At 38.0% G+C, this 23238-nt stretch overlaps 1 protein-coding gene across 1 annotated transcript in view; it reads left to right on the forward strand.

The window, feature by feature from the left end:
- Nucleotides 1-23238, forward strand: part of TTN (titin) — a 238144-nt gene that overhangs the window by 160781 nt on the left and 54125 nt on the right. Inside the window, exons 213-253 of the mRNA XM_058809603.1 lie at nucleotides 3-199; nucleotides 286-591; nucleotides 696-974; nucleotides 1391-1690; nucleotides 1792-2094; nucleotides 2189-2560; nucleotides 2658-2960; nucleotides 3424-3723; nucleotides 3828-4124; nucleotides 4224-4508; nucleotides 4593-4886; nucleotides 5285-5584; nucleotides 5687-5995; nucleotides 6088-6278; nucleotides 6767-7196; nucleotides 7673-7981; nucleotides 8395-8543; nucleotides 8638-8670; nucleotides 8770-8899; nucleotides 9000-9299; nucleotides 9386-9703; nucleotides 9789-10085; nucleotides 10175-10474; nucleotides 11145-11459; nucleotides 11552-11700; nucleotides 12577-12727; nucleotides 12815-13096; nucleotides 13188-13490; nucleotides 13595-13897; nucleotides 14010-14291; nucleotides 14753-15052; nucleotides 15143-15445; nucleotides 15564-15872; nucleotides 15957-16238; nucleotides 16480-16779; nucleotides 16927-17220; nucleotides 17319-20285; nucleotides 20382-20702; nucleotides 20811-21095; nucleotides 21303-21602; nucleotides 21932-22234. Coding sequence (XP_058665586.1) covers nucleotides 3-199; nucleotides 286-591; nucleotides 696-974; nucleotides 1391-1690; nucleotides 1792-2094; nucleotides 2189-2560; nucleotides 2658-2960; nucleotides 3424-3723; nucleotides 3828-4124; nucleotides 4224-4508; nucleotides 4593-4886; nucleotides 5285-5584; nucleotides 5687-5995; nucleotides 6088-6278; nucleotides 6767-7196; nucleotides 7673-7981; nucleotides 8395-8543; nucleotides 8638-8670; nucleotides 8770-8899; nucleotides 9000-9299; nucleotides 9386-9703; nucleotides 9789-10085; nucleotides 10175-10474; nucleotides 11145-11459; nucleotides 11552-11700; nucleotides 12577-12727; nucleotides 12815-13096; nucleotides 13188-13490; nucleotides 13595-13897; nucleotides 14010-14291; nucleotides 14753-15052; nucleotides 15143-15445; nucleotides 15564-15872; nucleotides 15957-16238; nucleotides 16480-16779; nucleotides 16927-17220; nucleotides 17319-20285; nucleotides 20382-20702; nucleotides 20811-21095; nucleotides 21303-21602; nucleotides 21932-22234 — 14051 coding nt within the window. The remainder of the gene's footprint in view (nucleotides 1-2; nucleotides 200-285; nucleotides 592-695; nucleotides 975-1390; nucleotides 1691-1791; nucleotides 2095-2188; nucleotides 2561-2657; nucleotides 2961-3423; nucleotides 3724-3827; nucleotides 4125-4223; nucleotides 4509-4592; nucleotides 4887-5284; nucleotides 5585-5686; nucleotides 5996-6087; nucleotides 6279-6766; nucleotides 7197-7672; nucleotides 7982-8394; nucleotides 8544-8637; nucleotides 8671-8769; nucleotides 8900-8999; nucleotides 9300-9385; nucleotides 9704-9788; nucleotides 10086-10174; nucleotides 10475-11144; nucleotides 11460-11551; nucleotides 11701-12576; nucleotides 12728-12814; nucleotides 13097-13187; nucleotides 13491-13594; nucleotides 13898-14009; nucleotides 14292-14752; nucleotides 15053-15142; nucleotides 15446-15563; nucleotides 15873-15956; nucleotides 16239-16479; nucleotides 16780-16926; nucleotides 17221-17318; nucleotides 20286-20381; nucleotides 20703-20810; nucleotides 21096-21302; nucleotides 21603-21931; nucleotides 22235-23238) is intronic.

A 23238-nucleotide genomic window follows, 5' to 3' on the forward strand; every position in this document is an offset into this window, starting at 1 on the left:
AGATATGTTATTGAAAAGAAAGAAAAGCTGGCTACTCGCTGGGTAAAAGCTGGGAAGACAGCTGGTCCAGATTGCAATTTCAGAGTGACAGATGTCATTGAAGGAACAGATGTACAGTTCCAGGTCCGTGCAGAAAATGAAGCCGGATGTGGTCATCCCAGTGAACCAACTGACCTCGTTCATATTGAAGATCCAACAAGTAAGTAGAATAATACAGTATATGAATTCTAGAAGCAGTGTACTGTTCTGGGAGGAAAATCACACCTTACTTTTCCATTTCTGCAGGCCCTCCTTCACCTCCTCAGGATTTACATGTCACAGATGCAGGCCGAAAGCACATTTGCATTGCTTGGAAACCTCCTGAGAAGAATGGTGGAAGTCCTATTATTGGATACAATGTTGAGATGTGTGAAGCAGGAACAGAAAAATGGATGCGAATCAATTCTCGTCCAATTAAAGATCTAAAATGTAAAGTGGACGAGGGAGTTGTTCCAGACAAAGAATATGTGCTGAGAGTCAGAGCTGTCAATGCTGTTGGAGCCAGTGAGCCATCAGACATCTCAGAAAAAGTTGTTGCCAAGGACCCAGACTGTAAGAATTAATTCTTTTTTTCTTTTTTTTTTGTCAGATCTGCATAACTGAAAAACAGAATTATGTTTGGCAACTTTCTGATAACATTATGCTTTCCTTTACAGGTAATCCAACCATTGATCTGCAAACTCGGGATATTGTTGTTGTTAAAGGACAGAAGCTAAGTATCCCTATACCCTTCAGAGCTGTTCCATCCCCAACTATAACATGGCACAAAGATGGCAAGGAGTTGAAAGCTGGTGACAGAACAACAATGAAGAGTGACTACACCTCTGCATTGCTTGAAGTGATAGACAGTGTTCATGCTGATGCTGGTGTTTATACTATCACACTGGAGAACAAGCTGGCATCAACAACTGGCTCAGTCAATGTCAAAGTCATAGGTAACTATGTTCTTCCATTCTGAGAAATATGCTCATCTTCACTTGGGCCCTGCAGCTGACAGAAGACAGGGCTATAAAGATACGGTTTCTGCCAGGCAGAGAAATCACTTCCACTCAGACACATGTAGATTGATGTTATGAGGTCCCCTGAAAAAACACTGTACCTCAAGTTGCTCGAACTATTCAGTGGCTGCTCAAAGCCCAGTTATTTTGAAAAGTTAGCATATAAATATAAAAATTATTTAAGAATTTGGACTTTCATCTTCAGGAGCAGAAATTCATATAGATGCTTTGTAGTCCACATTTGTGTTCTTTGCTTTCTGCAAAGCAAAGCAATGAAATATAATTTCATATTTATAAGAATACACCTTCTCATCTATTTAATTAACTAATTGTTTCATTCTTATTTAAAACAGGTCCACCTGGACAGTGTAAAGACATCAAGGCAAGCGAAGTAACTAAGAATTCTTGCAAGGTATCCTGGGAGCCTCCAGACTTTGATGGTGGTACTCCTATTTTGCATTACGTTCTGGAACGCAGGGAAGCTGGTCGTAAAACATACATCCCAGTCATGTCTGGTGAAAATAAGCTTTCATGGCAAGTCAAAGATCTTATACCAAACTGTGAATATTACTTCCGTGTTAAAGCTGTCAATAAAATTGGAGGGGGTGATTATCTTGAACTAAGAAACCCAATCATTGCAGAAGACCCGAAACGTAAGTTTTTCTTTCTATTAAATAATCCAAAAAATTGAATTTTAAGTAAAATCTTCATGCTCTCTTTTCTCATATGATCCCTATTTTGATCTCTTTCACAGAGCCCCCAGATCCGCCTGTCGATCTTGAAGTCCATAATCCAACATCAAAATCAGTAACTCTTACATGGAAACCACCCCTGTTTGATGGGGGAAGCAAGATTATGGGCTATATAATAGAGAAGCTTGCTAAGGGCAAAGAGAGGTGGGAGAGATGCAATGACTATCTGGTACCCTTGCTAACTTACACGGTGAAAGGCCTTGAGGAAGGAAAGGAGTATCAGTTCCGTGCACGTGCTGAGAACGCTGCTGGCATCAGTGAGCCTTCTCGGATTACTCCTTTTGTGAAAGCTGTGGATCCTATTGGTATGAATTTTCATTAGATCATTTGTATTAATTGCCATATATCCTCAGACATATTGAAAGATTCTACTTCATTTTTCATTTTTTGTTATTACAGAGGCTCCAAAAGTCTTCCTTGCTGCAAACCTACAGTCTGGCCTTGAGGTGAAGAGAGGTGATGAGATCATACTTGAGGCACATATTTCAGGGTCACCCTATCCATCTATTACCTGGCTGAGGAATGATGAAGTTGTCAGACCAGAGGATATCAAAAAGAGAGTAACAATACCTAAAAAGAAGAAGGGTGAAGCTGAAGAAGAGAAACCTTTCCAGCTTTCACTGCCAGAACGTATGAGTGTTGATAACCACAAGGAAGGAGAGTCCATACTATCAGTTCGTGACTCCATTAGAGCAGACCACGGCACATTTACAATTAAAGTAGAAAATGATCATGGAGTTGCAAAAGCCTCCTGTGAAGTCAATGTGTTGGGTATGTAAAGAATGTCCTCAAAACATCTAGTTGTTCAGAGTATTAGGTAAGAAGTGCACAAGTTGAGTACTCATAATTTTTCTTGGTTTACTAACAGATACACCTGGGCCACCAGTCAACTTTGTATTTGAAGATTTGAGGAAAAATTCTGTCCTTTGCAAGTGGGAGCCTCCCCTTGATGATGGTGGAAGTGAAATCCTAAACTATGTGCTGGAAAAGAAAGACAATACAAAAGCTGAAATGGGCTGGGTCACTGTCAGTTCAACACTCAGGCATTGCAAATTCCATGTAACAAAACTGATTGAAGGAAAAGAGTATCTATTCCGTGTATTTGCTGAAAATAGAGTTGGAGCAGGACCACCATGTGTTTCAAAACCAATGACAGCTAAAGATCCTTTCTGTAAGTTTTAATTTTGAAAAACAATCTTTTCAGAAAACAAGGTGTGAAACTCTAACCGACTGTTGGAATACTCGTCTTTATCTATGTAGATGTTTCCCAGAAGAAACATGAGCTATGTGTTAATTATTGCACATTTTAAACCATTGAAATACAGAGAACTATCAAAAATACTCTAATTTCAATAGTAGACACATAAGAATGATGATCACTGTCATAAAGCTTTACCCTTAAAACACTTAACATCTGAATACTGACATTCTTTGTGCTTCATAGACTAGTATTCTTACCAAAATAGAGAACCATTGCAAATTTCTTACTGATCACCTTTAGAAATCAAAGGTTCTAAGAGAGCAGAAAAGCTATTAATTAAAATTAGTAATTTCTTATATCATAGGGCTCTCTTAGCTTTGAGTAAGCTCTGAAGAGACAGCAATGACGGCAAAACCACCTTTTTGTTTTTCAGCTCCACCAGATGCACCTAATAAGCCTGATGTGGAAGATGTAACCAGCAACAGTATGCTGGTGAAGTGGAATGAACCAAAAGATAATGGCAGCCCTATCATAGGATACTGGATTGAAAAACGTGAGATCAATAGTACTCATTGGGCTCGGGTCAACAGGAACCTTGTGAATGCTCTGGAACTAAGAGTTGAAGGACTGTTGGAAGGTTTAACTTACATCTTCAGAGTGTGTGCTGAAAATGCAGCTGGCCCTGGTAAATTTAGTCCACCATCAGATCCAAAAACTGCACAAGACCCAATAAGTAAGTGGACTAGCAGAAGCTAATAGCAGACAGATGACAAGATAGGATTCATAGCCTTTAACTTTTATTTACACTTATTTGTTTGTGTATTTATTTATTTATAGTGCCACCTGGTCCCCCGATTCCAAGGATTGCTGACACAAGTGCAACTTCCATTGAGCTAGAATGGCAACCTCCTGTGTATAATGGTGGTGGAGATATCACTGGTTACCATGTGTACAAACAACTGATGGGTGTAAACGAGTGGTCACGCTGCACAGCAAAGCCCATTAAGGTCCTGCAGTTTACTGTTGGAGAGGTGAGGGAAGGTGCAGACTATAAGCTCCGTGTTACTGCACTCAACGCGGCTGGAGAAGGACCACCTGGGGAAACTGAACCCGCAACAGTTGCAGAGCCTAAAGGTATTGCGATCATATTGTTTTTAAGATATGTCCAGACGCTTAAAAGGTGGGTTTGAATCCCTCCCTGCAACTAACGAACTGTTTCTCTTTCTTCCACAGAGCCTCCCACTGTTGAGCTGGATGTTTCTGTGAAAGCAGGCATTCAGGTCATGGCTGGACAGACTATTAAAATTCCTGCTACTGTGACAGGGCGTCCTGCTCCCACCATTACATGGGCTATAGACGAGGGGGAATTAGACAAAGATCGAGTTGTTATTGAAAATGTTGGCACAAAATCTGAGTTAACCATTAAGAGTGCATTGAGAAAAGACCATGGAAGATATGTAATTACTGCTACCAATAGCAGTGGTACAAAATCAGCAGGAACCAGAGTAGAAGTATTTGGTAAGAAAAATATTTTCTCAAATTAAATAAGCTTTTATTTTGTCAGTATAGGCTTTACCTTACTTGTTTGATTTTGTTTTTCAGATGTTCCTGGACCAGTCCTTGACCTAAAGCCAGTGGTCACAAACAGAAAGATGTGTTTGCTTAACTGGTCTGATCCTGAAGATGATGGTGGCAGTGAAATCATAGGCTTCATTGTTGAAAGGAAGGATGCCAAAATGCATACATGGAGACTAGCTGTAGACACTGATAGATCTAAATGTGATATTACAGGTCTAATTGAAGGCCAAGAATATAAATTCCGTGTTAGTGCCAAGAACAAATTTGGTACTGGTCCAGCTGTGGAAATAGGACCCATTCTTGCAGTTGATCCATTAGGTAAGATGACTCATTTTGCTGGGTTTTTAAAAAGAAAAAAAAATTAATGTCAGATTAATTAGACAATATTTTTGTCTTTCCCTCTATACAGAAAGTGTGGGTTTTTTCCAACTACATGGATAGGCATCTATCTTTGCTTCATTACTTCAGTCAAGTTTCTGAATCAGTTCTCTGAAGCTAGTGTAGTTCTTTACATAGCAAAATACTGGTGCCTACTGAGACACTACTTATTACTTTTTTCTCCACATACATGCAAAACTTTATACAAGCCATAATCATACTCAGATTCTTTGCATGTAAAAACTAAGGTTTTAAAAGGCCAGAGCCACTGCATTCTTATTATTTAAAATTCTCTGGTATTTTAATTTTTTCTTATTGTAATTTATCTGTATTAATAGGTCCTCCTACAGCACCTGAGAGGTTCATGTACACAGAGAGGACGAAGTCATCCATTACACTTGACTGGAAGCCTCCACGCAGTGATGGTGGTAGTCCCATCTTAGGATATATTGTAGAGAAGAGGAGACATGATTCAAAAGATTATGAAAGAGTTAATGCAAGGCTCTGTCCTAAAACATCTCTTCTTGTTGAAAAACTCGATGAACTTCATATGTATGAGTTTCGTGTGAAAGCTGTCAATGAGATTGGAGAAAGCGAGCCATCACTGCCCCTCAATGTAGTTATACAAGATGATGAAGGTATATCAACTTTAAAGAAATCCGTATAAATATCTTTAGAACACTTCAAGGCACTTTCTCTGTTTCATCTCCATCTTCACTCTGTCACTTTCCTCATTTCAGTGCCTCCAACTGTTACATTGCGTTTGGCTGTGAGAGGAGATACTATCAAAGTCAAGGCAGGAGAGCCAGTTAACATTCCTGCTGATGTAACAGGCCTGCCAATGCCAAAGATTGAATGGGACAAGAATGAAGTTTTAATTGACCAAACATCTGATGCACTTAAGATAACCAAGGAAGAAGTATCTAGAACTGAGGCAAAAACAGAACTCATCCTTCCTGCAGCAGCGAGGAGTGATAAAGGCACTTACACTGTGAGAGCTACCAATCGTCTTGGCACTGCATTCCGCAATGTGCATGTCGAAGTGTATGGTAAGGATGCAACATTTTAATAAAATGACAGCTAATAAAATGCCTTTGCCTTCTTTTTAACTTAGTTCCATGCCTCTATTGCTTTCATACAGATCGTCCTTCTCCACCAAGAAATCTTGCTGTTTCTGATATTAAAGCAGAATCATGCTATTTAACGTGGGATGCACCTCTTGATAATGGTGGTAGTGAAATTACCCATTACATTATTGAAAAACGTGATGCTAGTAAGAAGAAATCGGAGTGGGAAGAAGTCTCTAAAGGCGCCGTTGAGAGAAGATTTGGGGTAATTTACAAAATATCTTTATTACATACTATATTATGCATAAAAAATAACAGTATTACATATTTAATGGAAACTGCTACTTGCATAGGTGCCTGTGCTCATGCTCCATTTAGACTCCAGACTTACTGGATGAATGTTTCCCATCCATGTATCTGTGTTATCCCTCGCGTGACAAAACGAAAGAAATTGTTCATTTTTGCTACTTAACCTCAGTTGAGCTAGAGAGAAAACATCTTCCTTTCCATTTTCCAGAATTATTCATTTTTTTTACCAACTGCAAGAACAAACTTAATGACATTTTTATTTATGTTCAGTCCTATGCACATGAAATAGGAGTATTCTTAGGACATCACATAGAACTGTGTAGTACATAAATATAGGTACATCAATCAGATTGCAAGATAGAATTTAAAGTGAATAATTCTGCTTAAATCCAAATAAGTTGATTCTGAAAGTAGCCAAGTATTGATTTAAATCCTCTTTTTCAGGTATGGAATCTTTCAACAAATGAAAAATACCAATTTAGGGTCCGCGCTGTGAACAAATACGGAATAAGTGATGAATGCCTCTCAGAAAAAGTTGTCATTAAGGATCCCTATGGTCTTCCTGGACCTCCTGGAAAGCCAAAAATTTTGGATCGCACCAGATCATCTATGCTGGTGACGTGGGAGCCTCCTTTGGACAATGGTGGCAGCCCAATAACTGGCTATTGGTTGGAGAAGAGAGAGGTGGGAGGTGTCTACTGGGCACGTGTCAACAGGGCTCCAGTAACAAAACCGTCAGTAAAAGGTCTGGAGCACAATGTGCTTCGTTTGGCTGAAGGTGTTGAATACCAGTTTAGAGTTATGGCTGAAAATCTTGCTGGAATTGGCCCTCCCAGTGAACCATCAGATCCAGCTTTGGCAGCAGATCCTATATGTGAGTATATTATTTGTATGACTGTGTTAGAGGACTGTATCACAGCAGAACAAATAATGTGTTGTTACTATTACTTTTTTAATTTATTATTGAAAATAATTAATAATAAAGTATTAATGTACTAACATTAATCAAAGGTTTTGTTTGCATTAAACCTAAGAGAATATATTGACACAAAGTTTCTGATTTTAAAATTTCAAAAATAATTAGCTTTAATTTTAACTTTTTACCTCTTTTATGTACCTAATACTGTAATAATACCAATATAGGCATTGCCAAATAAACTTCTGCCTTGTACCTTAAGTATCCCTTGCTAACATAGGGGATATATATATAATTAGTATGCACATTCTAGGATTTATACTCTATATACAGGTAAAGAAATGAAAATACTTGCATTCTTTTAGAAACCTATCCAGAAAAATATAAGAACACACTAATACCAGAGTAATTTTTACTTGCTTTTGTTTTACCAGTTGTGCCTGGTCCACCATCATGCCCAGAGGTCAAAGACAAAACCAAATCATCTGTAGCACTTGCATGGAAGCCTCCTCAAAAGGATGGTGGGAGTCCTATAAAAGGATATATTGTTGAAATGCAAGATGAAGGTAGTACTGATTGGAAGAAGGTGAATGAAGGAGACAAACTCTTTCCTACTTGTGAATGTGTTATTCCCAACTTGAAAGAGCTCAGAAAATACCGATTTAGGGTGAAAGCTGTAAATGCTGCTGGAGAATCAGAACCAAGTCCTGCAACATCAGAGATACCTGTCCAAGATATTCTAGGTAAGAGTTCCAAGAACTGATTTAGGTATTTTTATGCAAATGCCACTTACTGCTATGAATGTTCAAAAAGGATACCAAGCAAGCCAAAGTCAAAACAGAATAAACATTTATACAAGAATATAGCAAAAGATTGACACACATCTTTGAAAGTTTCATTATTATGTCTATTGCCAGGGAGTTCTCCATCAGGAAACTGACGAGCACCTACAGACATACTAATGAAATACTGTTTATTTTATGAAAAACTTACAGCAATGAGTTTTTCTATTTGCATACTTCCCAGTTTCCTTTTTGTATGTCCAGCCTTTCTCACGTGAACATGCATTCCACATTTCTGGGGGATTTCAGCTCAGTGATGATGGAATTTTGCTTTCAGTAGCTCTTAAAATTTATATATTTTAATTTTTTTGCAGAGGAACCAGAAATCTTCCTTGATCTTGGAGCACAGGATTTGCTCTCTTGTCGTGCTGGCACAACAATTAAAATCCCAGCTATTATCAAGGGTCGTCCAGTTCCAAAAACATTTTGGGAGTATGAAGGAAAAGCAAAAACAGCAGCAAAGGTTAGTAAAAGCAGTAGGGTTTTTTTCCTACACCTCTTTCTAGGCATTTAAGTCTATTCTCTTTTCAATTTGTATTATTTCTATTTGTTTATAGGAGGGAGGTCATAATGTACCTGAAGAAGCAAAGGTAAAGCAAGCCATATTTTTAACCTCAGTATTGTTGCATTTTTGAGACATAAATATTCAAGTTTGCTCTATAACTTCTTTTTGCTCTTATAATGCGCAGGTGGAAGCAACTGATACGCGTTCAGAGATTATCATCCCTGACTGCAACAGAAGTCACTCTGGACGATACAGTATTACAGCAAAGAATAAAGCAGGACAAAAGACAGTGCATGTCAGAGTCAATGTGCTTGGTATGGCTTGCATATATTGAAGTATCCAAATGTTAGGATTTTGTCTTATTTTTCTACATACTTATGTAAAATTTTGTCTGTTGTGCTTTTATCTTAACAGATGTCCCTGGTCCACCAAAAGACCTTAAAGTAAGTGATATCACAAGAGGTAGCTGTAAACTCTCATGGAAGATGCCAGATGATGATGGTGGAGATAGAATCAGAGGCTATGTTATAGAGAAGAGAAATATTGATGGGAAGGCCTGGACTAAAGTCAATCCAAACTGTGGCAGTACTTCCTTTGTGGTACCTGATCTCATAACTGGCCAAGAGTATTTCTTCCGGGTGCGTGCAGAAAACCGCTTTGGAGTTGGGCCTCCTGCAGAAACCATCCAGCGGACCACAGCCAGGGATCCAATCCGTAAGTAAAGTTAAAGTCAAACAAATCCTTTAAACCACATGGTACTGCGTGGTGGATTTATTCACTCTTCTGTTTTGTTTGTGAAGATCCTCCTGATCCACCTATTAAACTGAGGATTGGCCTTGTAACCAAGAACACAGTGAGCCTGACATGGAAACCACCAAAGAATGATGGTGGAGCTCCTGTTACACATTATAATGTTGAATGTCTCCGCTGGGATCGTACTGGAGAAGTGAAAGAGTCTTGGAAGCAATGCAACAGACGTGATGTGGAAGAAACTAAGTTTACTGTTGAGGATCTTGTAGAAGGTGGAGAATATGAATTCAGAGTCAAAGCTGTAAATATAGCAGGTCCTAGCAGACCTTCAGCCACTGTTGGCCCACTTGTTGTCAAAGACCAGACATGTAAGTAGCGATACTAGTAAATACAAATTCCATTTTAAAATTATGAAATATTTTTGTATACTACTTTTTCAACATTTTGTTGTAGGTCCACCATCTATTGAGCTGAAAGAATTTATGGAAGTTGAAGAAGGAACAGATGTTAAAATTGTGGCAAAGATAAAGGGTGTACCCTTCCCCACATTAACATGGCTAAAAGCTCCTCCAAAGAAACCAGATGAGAAATCACCAGTGGTGTATGATCAACATGTCAACAAGATTGTTGATGAAAATACTTGCACTTTAGTGATCCAACAGTCTCGCAGAAATGATACAGGCCTATATACTATCACAGCTGTAAATGACCTGGGAACTGCTTCAAAGGAGATGCGGCTGAATGTTCTGGGTATATATCAAGAGTTCTTACTATTACATTAATTGATAGCCTGCATTTGACACTTGATTAATTCTTCTTTCTTAAAACTTATCTTGTAGGTCGTCCTGGACCTCCAGTAGGACCTATTAAATTTGAATCCATTTTGGCTGATAAAATGACAATATCATGGCTTCCTCCATTGGATGATGGTGGTTCTAAGATAACAAACTATGTTATAGAGAAAAAAGAAGCAAATAGGAAGACATGGGTGGCTGTTACTAATGAACCCAAGGAATGCATATTCACTGTTCCCAAGCTGATGGAAGGCCATGAATATGTGTTCCGCATTATGGCACAAAACAAATACGGTATTGGAGAACCTTTGGACAGTGAGCCAGAAACAGCACGAAACCTTTTCAGTAAGTAGAAATAAGCTTTCAAGTTATGTCAGTTGCTTCCATATGCTTCTATGCATACAGCATCTGTTAAATGCCACTACTGTTTTCTCTGTTTAGTAAGTTTTCTAGAATAACTTGAAGAGTTTTAGCAGTAGTACCTGGTTCTTAAAAACATTTGTGGCAATTAAAATATTTTTCTCCCTCTTTGTGTCATATTAAAGTACAATCTCAATATTTTTAATGCTTAAATACACAAGTAGATGTTTATTTGATAAGATTCAAGTTATTCTGTTGTGTTTGAGATATTATTAATGTCTTGGACCAGAAAGAATCAATTTCCTACCTTCAGTTTTGAAAAATAAATTGTACAGAAAAGCTCAGACCTAGGAGAGAAAATGGTTCTTTAAACAGCAAGTGTTAAACTGAGCACTAAAATGAGGTAGTGATCCAGAAAGGCTAAGGAAAAAAAATTTTGACAATTTTTATCTGGAGGAAAGATGTTTCATTCTTCACAGAATTATAAGTACCTGAATAGGGGTGAGAAACTGAATGAGGAAAGAAATCTTGTGCAAATGGCTAACTGCCTAGTGCAATGGTGACCATGTGAGTGCATAGCTCTTCTGCACTCTAGCTATTTCCATGTATTTTTAGCATATTTTTTACAAGCTACGTGTGAATTTTTTTCCCTCAGCTGTGCCTGGACCTCCTGAGAAGCCAACAGTTAGCAGTATAACACGTGACTCAATGACAGTAAACTGGGAAGAACCAGAACATGATGGTGGCTCTCCTATTACTGGTTACTGGTTGGAGCGCAAAGAGACCACTGGAAAGAGATGGACCAGGGTTAACCGAGATCCTATCAAGCCTATGACACTGGGGGTTTCATACAAAGTTACAGGCCTTATTGAAGGCTCTGAGTATCAGTTCCGTGTGTCAGCTATCAACGCGGCTGGTGTTGGCCCACCAAGCATGCCATCTGATCCAGCACTTGCTAGAGACCCTATTGGTAAATATTTTACATTATTTTTTTTTTAAATTTGAAAGTATTCAAATAAGATCGCATAATACATTTTTATGCTGTATGATGATATTTTTCAGCCCCACCTGGCCCTCCTATACCAAAAGTTACTGATTGGACAAAGTCTTCTGTAGACTTGGAGTGGACTCCACCAGTAAAGGATGGTGGTTCTAGAGTCACTGGCTACATTGTTGAGTTTAAAGAGGAAGGAAAGGAAGAATGGGAACGGGTAGGTGGAAAACAATTACAGAATCAGCACTTCTCTCTTTATCTACCAATATTAATTGCTCCAGAAAAAATTTCTTTAAAAATTTTTGTTATTCACGTTATTTTCTAAAAGTTTGTACCGTAATTGTCTTCATATGTTTAAAATACCAGACCAAGCTTGTCCTTCCTCAACATGAAGTTAACTTTGAAAATACTAGAAGTAGAATTTTACAATTTTTATTTCAAGATGTCGGAAAATATGTAGGTAATATGTGATAAAAAATACAGAAGACCAAGTTAGAACTGTCAGAAAAGTAAACCTCACTGGTAGCAGACAATGTCAAAGCATTTACAACTACTATATTTCTACATTTTCCTAATTTTTTTTTTAAATAGTGCATTACAGAAAATTTAACTGGTGCACACTTTGGCTATTTTTTGTATCTCCATAAATATGTGGGTTCATTTAAGTAAAACCCACATTTCCTATACTGTTTCCAGGTAAAGAGACTTTATATTGGATTTTGAAAAGAAAAGAAATTAATTCCCTTTTTTTTGTTTTTCTTTTTTTTGTGAGTTTATGTGTCCAAAAATATATGTAATTCTTCTGAGACCAGACTATTGTAATTGCTAAATAGATAATTCTCACAACCTTCTATGTTAGAATATGTTAGAAAAAAGACAAATCTTTAGAATAGCTTGTAGGTCCATGAGATATATTTCTTTTAAAAATTCTAAAGAATTCTGTTGGCTAGATCCATGTACATCCATGTACACTTAATACTTTTGTGTGCTTGTAAATCTGAAATGATATCTAATGTCAGATTTGTTTCAAACTCTGTAAAGAAATTGATGATATCTTGATGTTTGCTGATTACAATGTTTTTTTTTTTTCCAGGTAAAAGACAGAGAAATTAGAGGAACCAAGTTTGTTGTGACAGGATTAAAAGAAGGTTGTTTTTATAAATTTAGAGTCAGAGCAGTAAATGCTGCTGGCATCGGAGAGCCTGGAGAAGTTACAGACATTATTGAAATGAAGGACAGAATTGGTATTTATCATTTTGATTTACATTCTTAGTATCTCTAACTCAAAGTAAGAAAAGGAAATAATTGACTTTTTTTTTCTCTACCCTCAGTGGCTCCTGATATTAATTTGGATGCAAGTGTCAGGGACAGAATTGTTGTTCATGCTGGAGGAGTAATTCGGATCATAGCATATGTCTCAGGAAAACCACCTCCAACAGTGAGTTGGAGCATGGATGAGCAAGCTTTGCCAGAAGAAGCCAAAATTGAAGAAACAGCTATTAGTTCTTCTTTAGTCATCAGGAACTGCAAAAGGAGTCACCAGGGTTTATACACTCTTCTTGCTAAAAATGATGGTGGTGAGAGGAAGAAGACAATTATTGTTGATGTGCTAGGTAAATAGCAGCTTCAGTGCTTGTGAACAAGTACAGTTTACTAAGATTCAGCATGTATGTTTCAATACTCCATTTTTTTCTTTGCTTGCAGATGTGCCAGGCCCAGTTGGAATGCCACTCCTTACAGAGAATCTAACTAATGACTCTTGTAAATTGTCATGGTTTACTCCAGAAGATGATGGTGGTTCTCCTATTACCAACTATATAATTGAAAAACGTGAATCTGACCACAGAGCTTGGACTCCAGTGACCTACACAGTTACAAGACAGAATGCTACTATTCAGGGACTTATTCAAGGGAAAGCCTACTTTTTCAGAATTGCAGCTGAGAATATAATTGGCATGGGTCCTTTCACGGAAACAACAAAAGAGATTCTCATTAGAGATCCAATAAGTAAGAATATTTTTTGTTTGGATAACTGTCATACGAGATTAATACACAGGAAGATTCTGAATATGCAGGAAAATGAATCTACCTTATTTTTACTTTATTCACAGCTGTTCCTGACCGTCCAGAAGACCTGGAAGTAAAAGCAGTTACCAAGAACTCTGTTACACTAACTTGGAACCCTCCAAAATATAATGGAGGCTCAGATATCACCATGTATGTTCTAGAGAGCCGCCTCATTGGAAAAGACAAATTCCACAAAGTTACAAAGGAGAAAATGCTTGATAGGAAATTCACTGTAGAAGGCTTGAAAGAAGGTGACACCTATGAGTTTCGTGTGAGTGCTTGCAATATTGTGGGGCAAGGCAAGCCATCATTTTGCACTAAACCAATCACGTGCAAGGATGAAATTGGTATGTTTCTTTTTCATATTTATTTTGAAAATAGTAATTACATTTACTGATTCCTTACTTTTTCATATTAATATTGCTGACATTTGTGGGCTTTGTGTATTTTGTATTTCAGCTCCTCCCACACTTGACCTTGACTTTAGAGACAAGCTTATTGTCCGAGTTGGTGAAGCTTTCAGCTTGACTGGACGCTACTCAGGCAAACCTGCACCAAAGGTTACTTGGCTAAAGGATGATATTGTTGTGAAAGAAGACGACAGAATAAAGATTAAGACAACTCCTACAACTCTTTGTTTGGGAATAGTAAAATCTGTCCGTGAAGACACAGGCAGATATTGTGTTACTGTAGAGAACAGCACAGGATCAAGAAAAGGATTTTGTCAAGTTCATGTCGTTGGTAGGTTTTACTGAACAAAAACAATACTGTATGTGATTTTTTTTGGGGTGATTAGAATTCATTGATTTTTTAAAAATTTAAGTATTGAAATGTGCTCTTTATTACAATAATTCAATTTACTGCTTTCTCAGTTATACTAAAAAGCTATTTATTTTAAGCACATATTTAATTCTGAATTTGTTTATTCAGCATGAATAATTTAATCTATCTACATACATTTAGAGAATCTCAACACTGTAGAAAATGTTAATCACCAAATACTTTCTAAGCATTAAGGAATTAATTCCAGTATGTCAAACATGTATTACAGAGGAATAACCCTGAAGTCTTGATATCTTATTATAATTGTGCTGTCAAGTTTCTAATTTTATACTGTGTTTGCTGTACTGACAGTGTTTAATCTATGTTGTTTTGTGAAGTTTATAAAAAAGCATGGGTATGCTTTATTTTTTCTTAAACAGATCGCCCATCACCTCCAGTAGGCCCGGTTATATTTGATGAAGTCTTTAAAGATCATATGGTTGTTTCCTGGAAACCTCCATTAGATGATGGAGGCAGTGAAATTACAAATTACATAATTGAGAAGAAGGATACACACAAAGACTTGTGGATGCCAGTTACATCTGCCACAGTGAAGACAACATGCAAAATTCCCAAGCTGCTTGAAGGAAGAGAATATCAAATTCGAATTTATGCTGAAAATCTTTATGGCATAAGTGATCCTCTCATCTCTGATGAGATGAAAGCCAAGGACCGTTTCCGTAAGCTTTTAGTTTTCAATTTTATTTAGATACTCCAATCTTTATTCTGTTTGTAATGCTCATGCACTCTTTTTTTTCTTCTCACCCTAGGTGTTCCTGATGCACCTGAGCAACCAATCATTAAGGATGTAACCAAAGACTCTGCAGTAGTGGTTTGGAACAAACCATATGATGGAGGCAAGCCAATAACAAACTACATTGTAGAAAAGAAGGAAACAATGGCTACAAGATGGGTCAAAGCTACCAAAGACCCAATTTTCCCTGGTACAAAGTTCAAAGTACCTGATCTCCTTGAAGGTTGTCAGTATGAATTCCGTGTTTCAGCAGAAAATGAAATTGGTGTTGGCGATCCTAGTCCACCATCAAAGCCAATTTTCGCTAGAGATCCAATCGGTAAAGTATCACATTTCATTTCTCATTGAATTTTTAATGCACTCAGTTTCAGTTTAAAAATTATTCTAATAGTTTCTTTTTTTTCTCTCCCATTTCTTTATTGTTTTTTTTATAACAGCAAAACCAAGTCCACCTGTTAATCCAGAAGCAATAGATAAAACTAAAAATTCAGTTGATTTATCTTGGCAACCACCACGCCATGACGGAAATGGCAAGATAATTGGCTACCTTGTAGAGTTTCAGAAAGTTGGAGACGAGGGATGGAAACAGGCTAATCTTACAGCAGATTCTTGTCCTGAAACAAACTACAAAGTCACTGGTCTTACTGAGGGATTAACCTATAAATTCAGGGTCAAGGCAGTCAATGCAGCAGGTGAATCTGATCCAGCGCATGTTCCTGATCCAGTAGAAGTAAAGGACAGGCTTGGTGAGTTTAAGAAAATCAGATAAGTTCACCTAAGAATAGACCTTTTTTTTCCTCATTTGGTAAAACTTGTGTTTTTGATTCCAGAACCTCCTGAGTTAATACTTGATGCTAATATGGCCCGCGAACAGCATGTAAAAGCTGGTGATACCCTGAGACTTAGTGCTGTTATTAAAGGGGTTCCATTCCCAAAAGTTACTTGGAAGAAGGAAGATCATGAGGTCTCACCCAAGGCTGATATTGAAGTTACAGGAGTTGGCAGTAAGCTTGAAATCCGTAACACTGTCCATGAAGATGGTGGAATGTACTCCCTGACAGTTGAAAATCCAGCTGGTTCAAAGACTGTTTCAGTAAAAGTTGTGGTCTTAGGTAATCTTTTTGTCTTCCCTTTATACAACATCTTTTTACTCTATAACTGAAGATTAGGAAATAAAGAAATTTCTGGAAAATATCTGTAAACCAAGTTATATTTTTATTTTTATGCAAATATAAAAAATAGAAAAAGGACTAAAAACTTCATAAAATATAGTTTATCTTGAAATTTACAAAGTTTTTTAAGAAATGCTTCGGTTACCAAATAAATAACAGATTATATTTTTATCAATGTTAGATAAGCCTGGTCCCCCCAGAAATCTGAATGTCAGTGATGTTAGAAGCGACTCATGCTATCTCACTTGGATGGAACCAGAAGATGATGGTGGCTCTGTGATTACCAACTATGTGGTGGAGAGGAAGGATGTAGCTTCTGCACAGTGGGTAGCCATCTCATCATCCTCCAAGAAACGCAGTCACATGGCTAAATATCTGATGGAAGGCACTCAGTATCTCTTCCGAGTTGCAGCTGAGAATCAGTATGGTAGAGGTCCATATGTGGAAACACTTAAGCCTATCAAAGCTATAGATCCACTGCGTAAGTGTTTTTCAGTTATATGGTTTGATTTTTTTTATATGGGATTTGGTAATTTTGAGGTTGTCCTGTTGGTATGAACATGATACACTGGTACCATAGATTTTTCATGGTTTACCTAGTAACCATTTTGGTGTTGTGTTTTAAAAGATCCTCCAGGGCCACCAAAGAATCTGCATCATGTTGACGTTGACAAGACTGAAGTTTCCCTTGTTTGGAATCGACCAGATCGTGATGGTGGTGCTGAGATAACTGGGTATTTAGTGGAATATCAAGAAGATGGTGCAGATGAATGGACAAAGTTCCAGACAGTCCCTATGCTAGACTGTGTTGTTACAGGCCTACAGAAAGGAAAAACATACAAATTCCGTGTGAGAGCTCAAAACATTGTTGGTCTTAGCCTTCCCGATACAACTATACCAATTGAGTGTCAAGAAAAACTAGGTAATTTTTGTTTTTTCATGTTTTTGAACTGATTTTTTTTCTCTTTTTCTATAAGCATTTGCCCTGAAAAAATTATTTCCATTTTTCTCTAATTTCAGTACCTCCATCTGTGGATCTAGATGTGAAGTTAATTGAAGGTCTTGTTGTTAAAGCTGGCACCACAGTGCGCCTTCCTGCGATTATGAGAGGTGTGCCAGTTCCCACAGCAAAATGGGTTACTGATGACACTGAAATTAAACCAGATGGCAAATATAAGATTGAGACCGACAATTACTCAACTGTTCTTACTATCAAAGACTGTGTAAGAAAAGATACAGGAGAATATCTACTCACAGTATCTAATGCAGCTGGCAGCAAAACTGTGGCTCTGCACCTTACAGTTTTGGATGTCCCAGGCCCACCAACTGGTCCTATTAATATTCTTGAAGTTACACCAGAATATATGGTTATTTCTTGGCGCCCTCCTAAAGATGATGGTGGGAGTCCTATAATAAATTATATTGTTGAGAAGCGTCAATCAAAGAAAGAAACTTGGGGAGTGGTTAGCTCTGGAACAAGTCACACAAAAATTAAGGTTCCACGACTGCAGAAAGGCTGTGAATATATTTTCCGTGTCCGTGCAGAAAATAAGATAGGCATTGGTGCACCTCTGGATTCAGAACCAACAGTTGCTAAATACATGTTTGATCCACCATCCCCACCTGGTAAACCAATGGTTTATGATATTACAGAAAATGCTGCAACAGTGTCTTGGACCCTACCAAAATCTGATGGTGGAACTCCAATAACTGGTTATATACTCGAACGTCGGGAAGCATCTGGTAAATGGGTGCGTGTCAATAAGACACCTATACTTGATATGAAATACAGAGTCACCGGTCTTTTTGAAGGCAACACATATGAATTCAGAGTTTTTGCAGAAAACATGGTGGGCTTAAGCAAACCATCTCCAAGCTCTGATCCAATAAAAGCATCACGTCCTATCACTCCTCCTGGACCACCTATAAATCCAAAATTAAAAGACAAAACTAAAGAATCAGCTGATCTTGTGTGGACAAAGCCCCTCAAGGATGGTGGCAGCCCAATTCTGGGATACATTGTGGAATGTCAGAAAAGTGGAACTGCACAGTGGAATAGGATTAATAAGGATGAACTCATTAGACAGTGTGCTTTCAGAGTACCGGGATTAATAGAAGGAAATGAATATAAATTCCGAATAAAAGCTGTTAACATCGTGGGAGAAGGAGAACCAAGAGAACTACCAGAAACTGTACTTGCAAAAGATATTCTTTCTCCACCAGAAATAAGCCTAGATGTGACCTGTCGAGACTTAATTACTGTCCGAGTAGGTCAAACAATACGTATTACTGGTAAGGTAAAAGGCAGACCAGATCCTGAAATAACATGGTCTAAAGATGGCAAAGTACTAGTCCAAGAAAAGCATGTTGAAATACTTCATGATCTACCTAATGTTGAACTGCAAGTGAAGGAAGCCAAAAGATCTGATCATGGCAAATATATAATAGCAGCTAAAAACAGCTGTGGACAGGCTCAAGCTTTTGCTATTGTTAATGTACTTGACAGACCTGGACCGTGTCAGAACCTGAAAATAAGCTATGTCACAAAAGACTCTTGTATGATCTCTTGGGAGAGTCCAGTGGATAATGGTGGCTCTGAAATTACAAATTACATAGTAGAATACCGTCAGCCGAATCAGAGGGGATGGTCAATTGTCTCCTCTGATATTACTAAGCGATTAGTAAAGGCAAATCTTGTAGAGAACCGTGAATACTTCTTCAGAGTTTGTGCAGAGAACAAAATAGGTCCAGGTCCTTGCATTGAGACCAAGACTCCTATCCTTGCTATCAATCCTATTGACAAGCCTGGAGAGCCAGAAAATCTTCACATTGCAGAGAAAGGAAAGACATTTGTATACCTGAAATGGAGAAGGCCAGATTATGATGGTGGAAGTCCCAATTTAAGTTACCATGTTGAGAGAAAACTGAAAGATTCAGATGAATGGGAAAGAGTTCACAAAGGCAGCATTAAGGAAACACACTACATGGTAGATAAATGTGTGGAAAATAAAATTTACCAATTCCGAGTTCAAACTAAGAATGAGGCCGGTGAAAGTAACTGGGTAAAAACAGCTGAAGTTGTTGTGAAGGAAGATCTCCAGAAACCAGTGCTAGATTTGAAATTAAGTGGCGTTCTAACTGTGAAAGCAGGCGACACAATTAGAATTGAGGCTGGAGTCAGAGGAAAACCACAGCCTGAAATTGTATGGGCAAAAGACAAAGATGCCACAGATCTCACCAGATCTCCAAGAGTCAGTATTGAAAACACTTCTGACATGTCTAAGTTTGTTCTCACAAAATCAAGGCGCACTGATGGTGGGAAATATGTGATTACAGCAACTAATGCAGCTGGTAGCTTTGTGGCATATGCTACTGTTATTGTCTTGGATAAACCAGGTCCCGTACGAAACTTGAAGGTCACTGACATTTCAAGTGATAGATGTACTGTTACTTGGGATCCTCCAGAAGATGATGGTGGTTGTGAAATACAGAACTACATCCTGGAAAAATGTGAAAGCAAGCGTATGGTTTGGTCTACATTCTCTTCCTCTGTCCTAACAAACTATGCCAAAGTGACACGCCTCATTGAAGGTAATGAATATATATTCAGAGTGCGTGCAGAGAATAAAATGGGCACTGGTCCACCAACAGAAACACATCCAATTATTGCAAAAACAAAATACGATAGACCTGGACGCCCTGACCCTCCAGATGTCACAAGAGTCAGCAAAGAAGAGATGACTGTAGTTTGGAATCCACCAGAATATGATGGTGGCAAATCAATTACAGGATACATTTTAGAGAAGAAAGAGAAGCGGTCACTAAGATGGGTTCCTGTTACTAAAACTCCAATCCCAGAGAGACGCAAGAAGGTTACTAATCTCTTCCCTGGTCACGAATACCAGTTCCGCGTCAGTGCTGAAAATGAAGTCGGACTTGGAGAACCAAGCTTGCCATCAAGACCTGTAATAGCCAAAGACCCAATAGGTAAAATCCCACTGTATTTTTCTGTATTATTCCAATGTTAACAGATTGCTAAACTGTACAGCTGTGTTCTAACCTGTAATTTTTACTGTCTTGCAGAACCACCTGGTCCTCCCACAAACTTGAGAGTGGTTGATAGCACAAAGACTTCCTTAACCCTTGGCTGGGGAAAACCAGTGTACGATGGTGGTGCTCCGATTATTGGATATGTTGTAGAAATGAGACCAAAAGTTGAGGGTGCTGATCCTGAAGCAGGATGGAAACGATGCAATGTTGCTGCTCAAGTTATTCATACAGAATTCACAGCTACCAGCCTGGATGAGAAGCAATTATATGAGTTCAGGGTTTCTGCCCAAAACCAGGTTGGCCTTGGCCGACCAGCAGAATTGAAAGAAGCTGTGTCTCCCAAAGAAATACTTGGTGGGTTTTCCCATCTTCTTTTGGGTTGTTTACATACAACACTTTTTTTTCTTTATGCTTATTTTATTTAATGTGCAAAACTTTGCATTTTATTTCTTTACCTTTCAGAACCTCCTGAGATTGAGCTGGATGCCAGCATGAGAAAGTTAGTCACAGTCAGAGCAGGATGCCCTATTAGACTTTTTGCCATTGTGAGGGGTCGCCCAGCACCAAAAGTCACCTGGAGGAGAATGGGTATTGATAATGTTATCAGAAAAGGACAAGTTGATCTGGTTGACACTATGGCCTTCTGCGTCATTCCCGATTCCACACGTGATGACTCCGGCAAATATTCATTGACACTTGTTAATGCAGCTGGAGAAAAGGCTGTATTTGTGAACGTCAGAGTTCTGGGTAAGTAATGAGAGAAATACCTCAAGACAATTCTAAAACTATTTTGGATATTCCTTGCAGGAATATTTATTATCCTCACGTGCAACAGTTTTTGAGCATAATTGTATCACTTAACACTAACCCCCTCCATGTAGACAGCTGTTGATCCTCTTTAATTTTAACTTATTAAAGAAGAAAATACTCACATAAATTGAAATTTCTTCATAGATACTCCTGGACCTGTGTCAGACTTCAAGGTTTCAGATGTCACCAAGATGTCCTGCCATCTTTCATGGGCACCTCCAGAGAATGATGGGGGTAGCCCAGTGACTCATTACATCCTGCAGAAACGGGAGGCTGACAGGAAGACATGGGCAACAGTCACAGCAGAACTGAAGAAAACTAGTTTCCAAATAGCAAACCTTGTGCCTGGAAATGAGTATTACTTCAGAGTAACAGCAGTGAATGAATATGGATCCGGTGTTCCAAGTGACATACCAAAACCTGTTCTAGCATCTGATCCTCTAAGTAAGTGTGCCTTTATGTATATTTTATGTTTGCCTCCATGGATGTTTTCTGTTTCTTTTTCTCTAATTTTGACAGAGTTTTGCATTTTTTGAGTTAGTGCTTCTAAATGGAACAATGCTGCTGACTACTCAAGTATAAACATAAGTATGTCTGTATCAGTTTCTTTCAAATAATATGATCAATGAATATAGTACCTTTGAAATTATTATAAATTTCCATCTTTTATATATTGTTCTTGTTGAATTTGCATGGATAGCATCCAATATTCAAGAGTAAGAAAATCTTGGAAATTCCGTGTTTAATGTGTTCTTTTTTTCCCCTTAAATCAGGTGAACCTGATCCACCAAGAAAACTTGAAGTTACTGAAATTACAAAGAATAGTGCTACTTTAGGCTGGCTGCCACCACTGCGCGACGGAGGCTCTAAGATTGACGGATACATTGTTAGCTACAAAGAACACGATCAACCAGCAGATCGCTGGATGGAGTATTCAGTCGTTAAAGATCTCTCCATTGTTGTGGCTGGTCTGAAAGAGGGAAAGAAGTACAACTTTAGAGTGGCAGCTAGAAATGCTGTAGGAGTAAGTTTGCCAATAGAAGCTACAGGAGAATATGAAATTAAAGAACAACTCAGTAAGTAACAATTTGAATACTACGAAATATACCGCTTCAATAATTAAATGAGTGAGATATACAGGTTTTTGAGTCAAGAAAGATATTTTCTTTACAGAGTTATCTAGAGGATTATGATTAACTGCACTGAATATTTTGACAAGTCCGGAAAAAATGAGAGTTGAGCACTAAGTCAGAATTATTAAATAATTTTTCAGGTACAGTTGCAGTTGGAACTGAAAGATAAGAATTAGGGAGAAATAAATAAACAAATTTAAAATACCTTCAATTAGGTTTAAATGAAAGACAAGAAGTGTCAGACTGGTAGATTGAGAGATAAATTGGAAAGATGGACCTATTTTAATGTAAGAGATAATCAGTGATTTATATTATAAGGTTTGTTGGGAATCTGAAACAAAAATCATGGAGGACAGATGGGCCTATTTAAAGTGGCAGGGTTCCTGAGGCACAGAAAGATGTAGGACAAGGGCATGATGAGTAAATCTTCTTAATTTGGGACATGGGAAGAAAAAGAGAGAGGTACGGGAACAGGAGAATGAAAACTAGCCAGTGGAAGGAAGTACACCAAACATGCTGCCAGGTTTCTTTTGGGAAAAAAATTGATTTTGTGCAAAAGAAGAAGTAGGAGAAAAATAATTCAAAGATACAGAAAGACTGACTGTGCAAGCAGGTTTATCTCAGTAAGAACTTCCGTTTTCTTCTCCATGTTTCTTGTAGAAGGTCAGCAATAAGCGAGCAACAGATTTCAGATAAAAAGAGAAATTATATTTTGTGCATTAATAGTGCACAATTCTCTACATAAATGTGTATGAAGGCAATCCAAAGTCATAAATATTCTCTTATAAACTGTACAGTAATGCAGAATTAAGACTGGAATGGATATTGTCACCTGCAGAAAGTGAAGTTGTCCATAAGTGGAACCTAAATTAAAGAGTTTCTAGTCATTCATACAGATGATTCCACTTAAGAGAGAAGCAGAGAAGTTTCACATGAAAAAATAAGAA

Source organism: Ammospiza caudacuta, chromosome 8, assembly GCF_027887145.1.
Source record: "Ammospiza caudacuta isolate bAmmCau1 chromosome 8, bAmmCau1.pri, whole genome shotgun sequence".
NCBI classification, from domain to species: Eukaryota; Metazoa; Chordata; class Aves; order Passeriformes; family Passerellidae; genus Ammospiza; species Ammospiza caudacuta.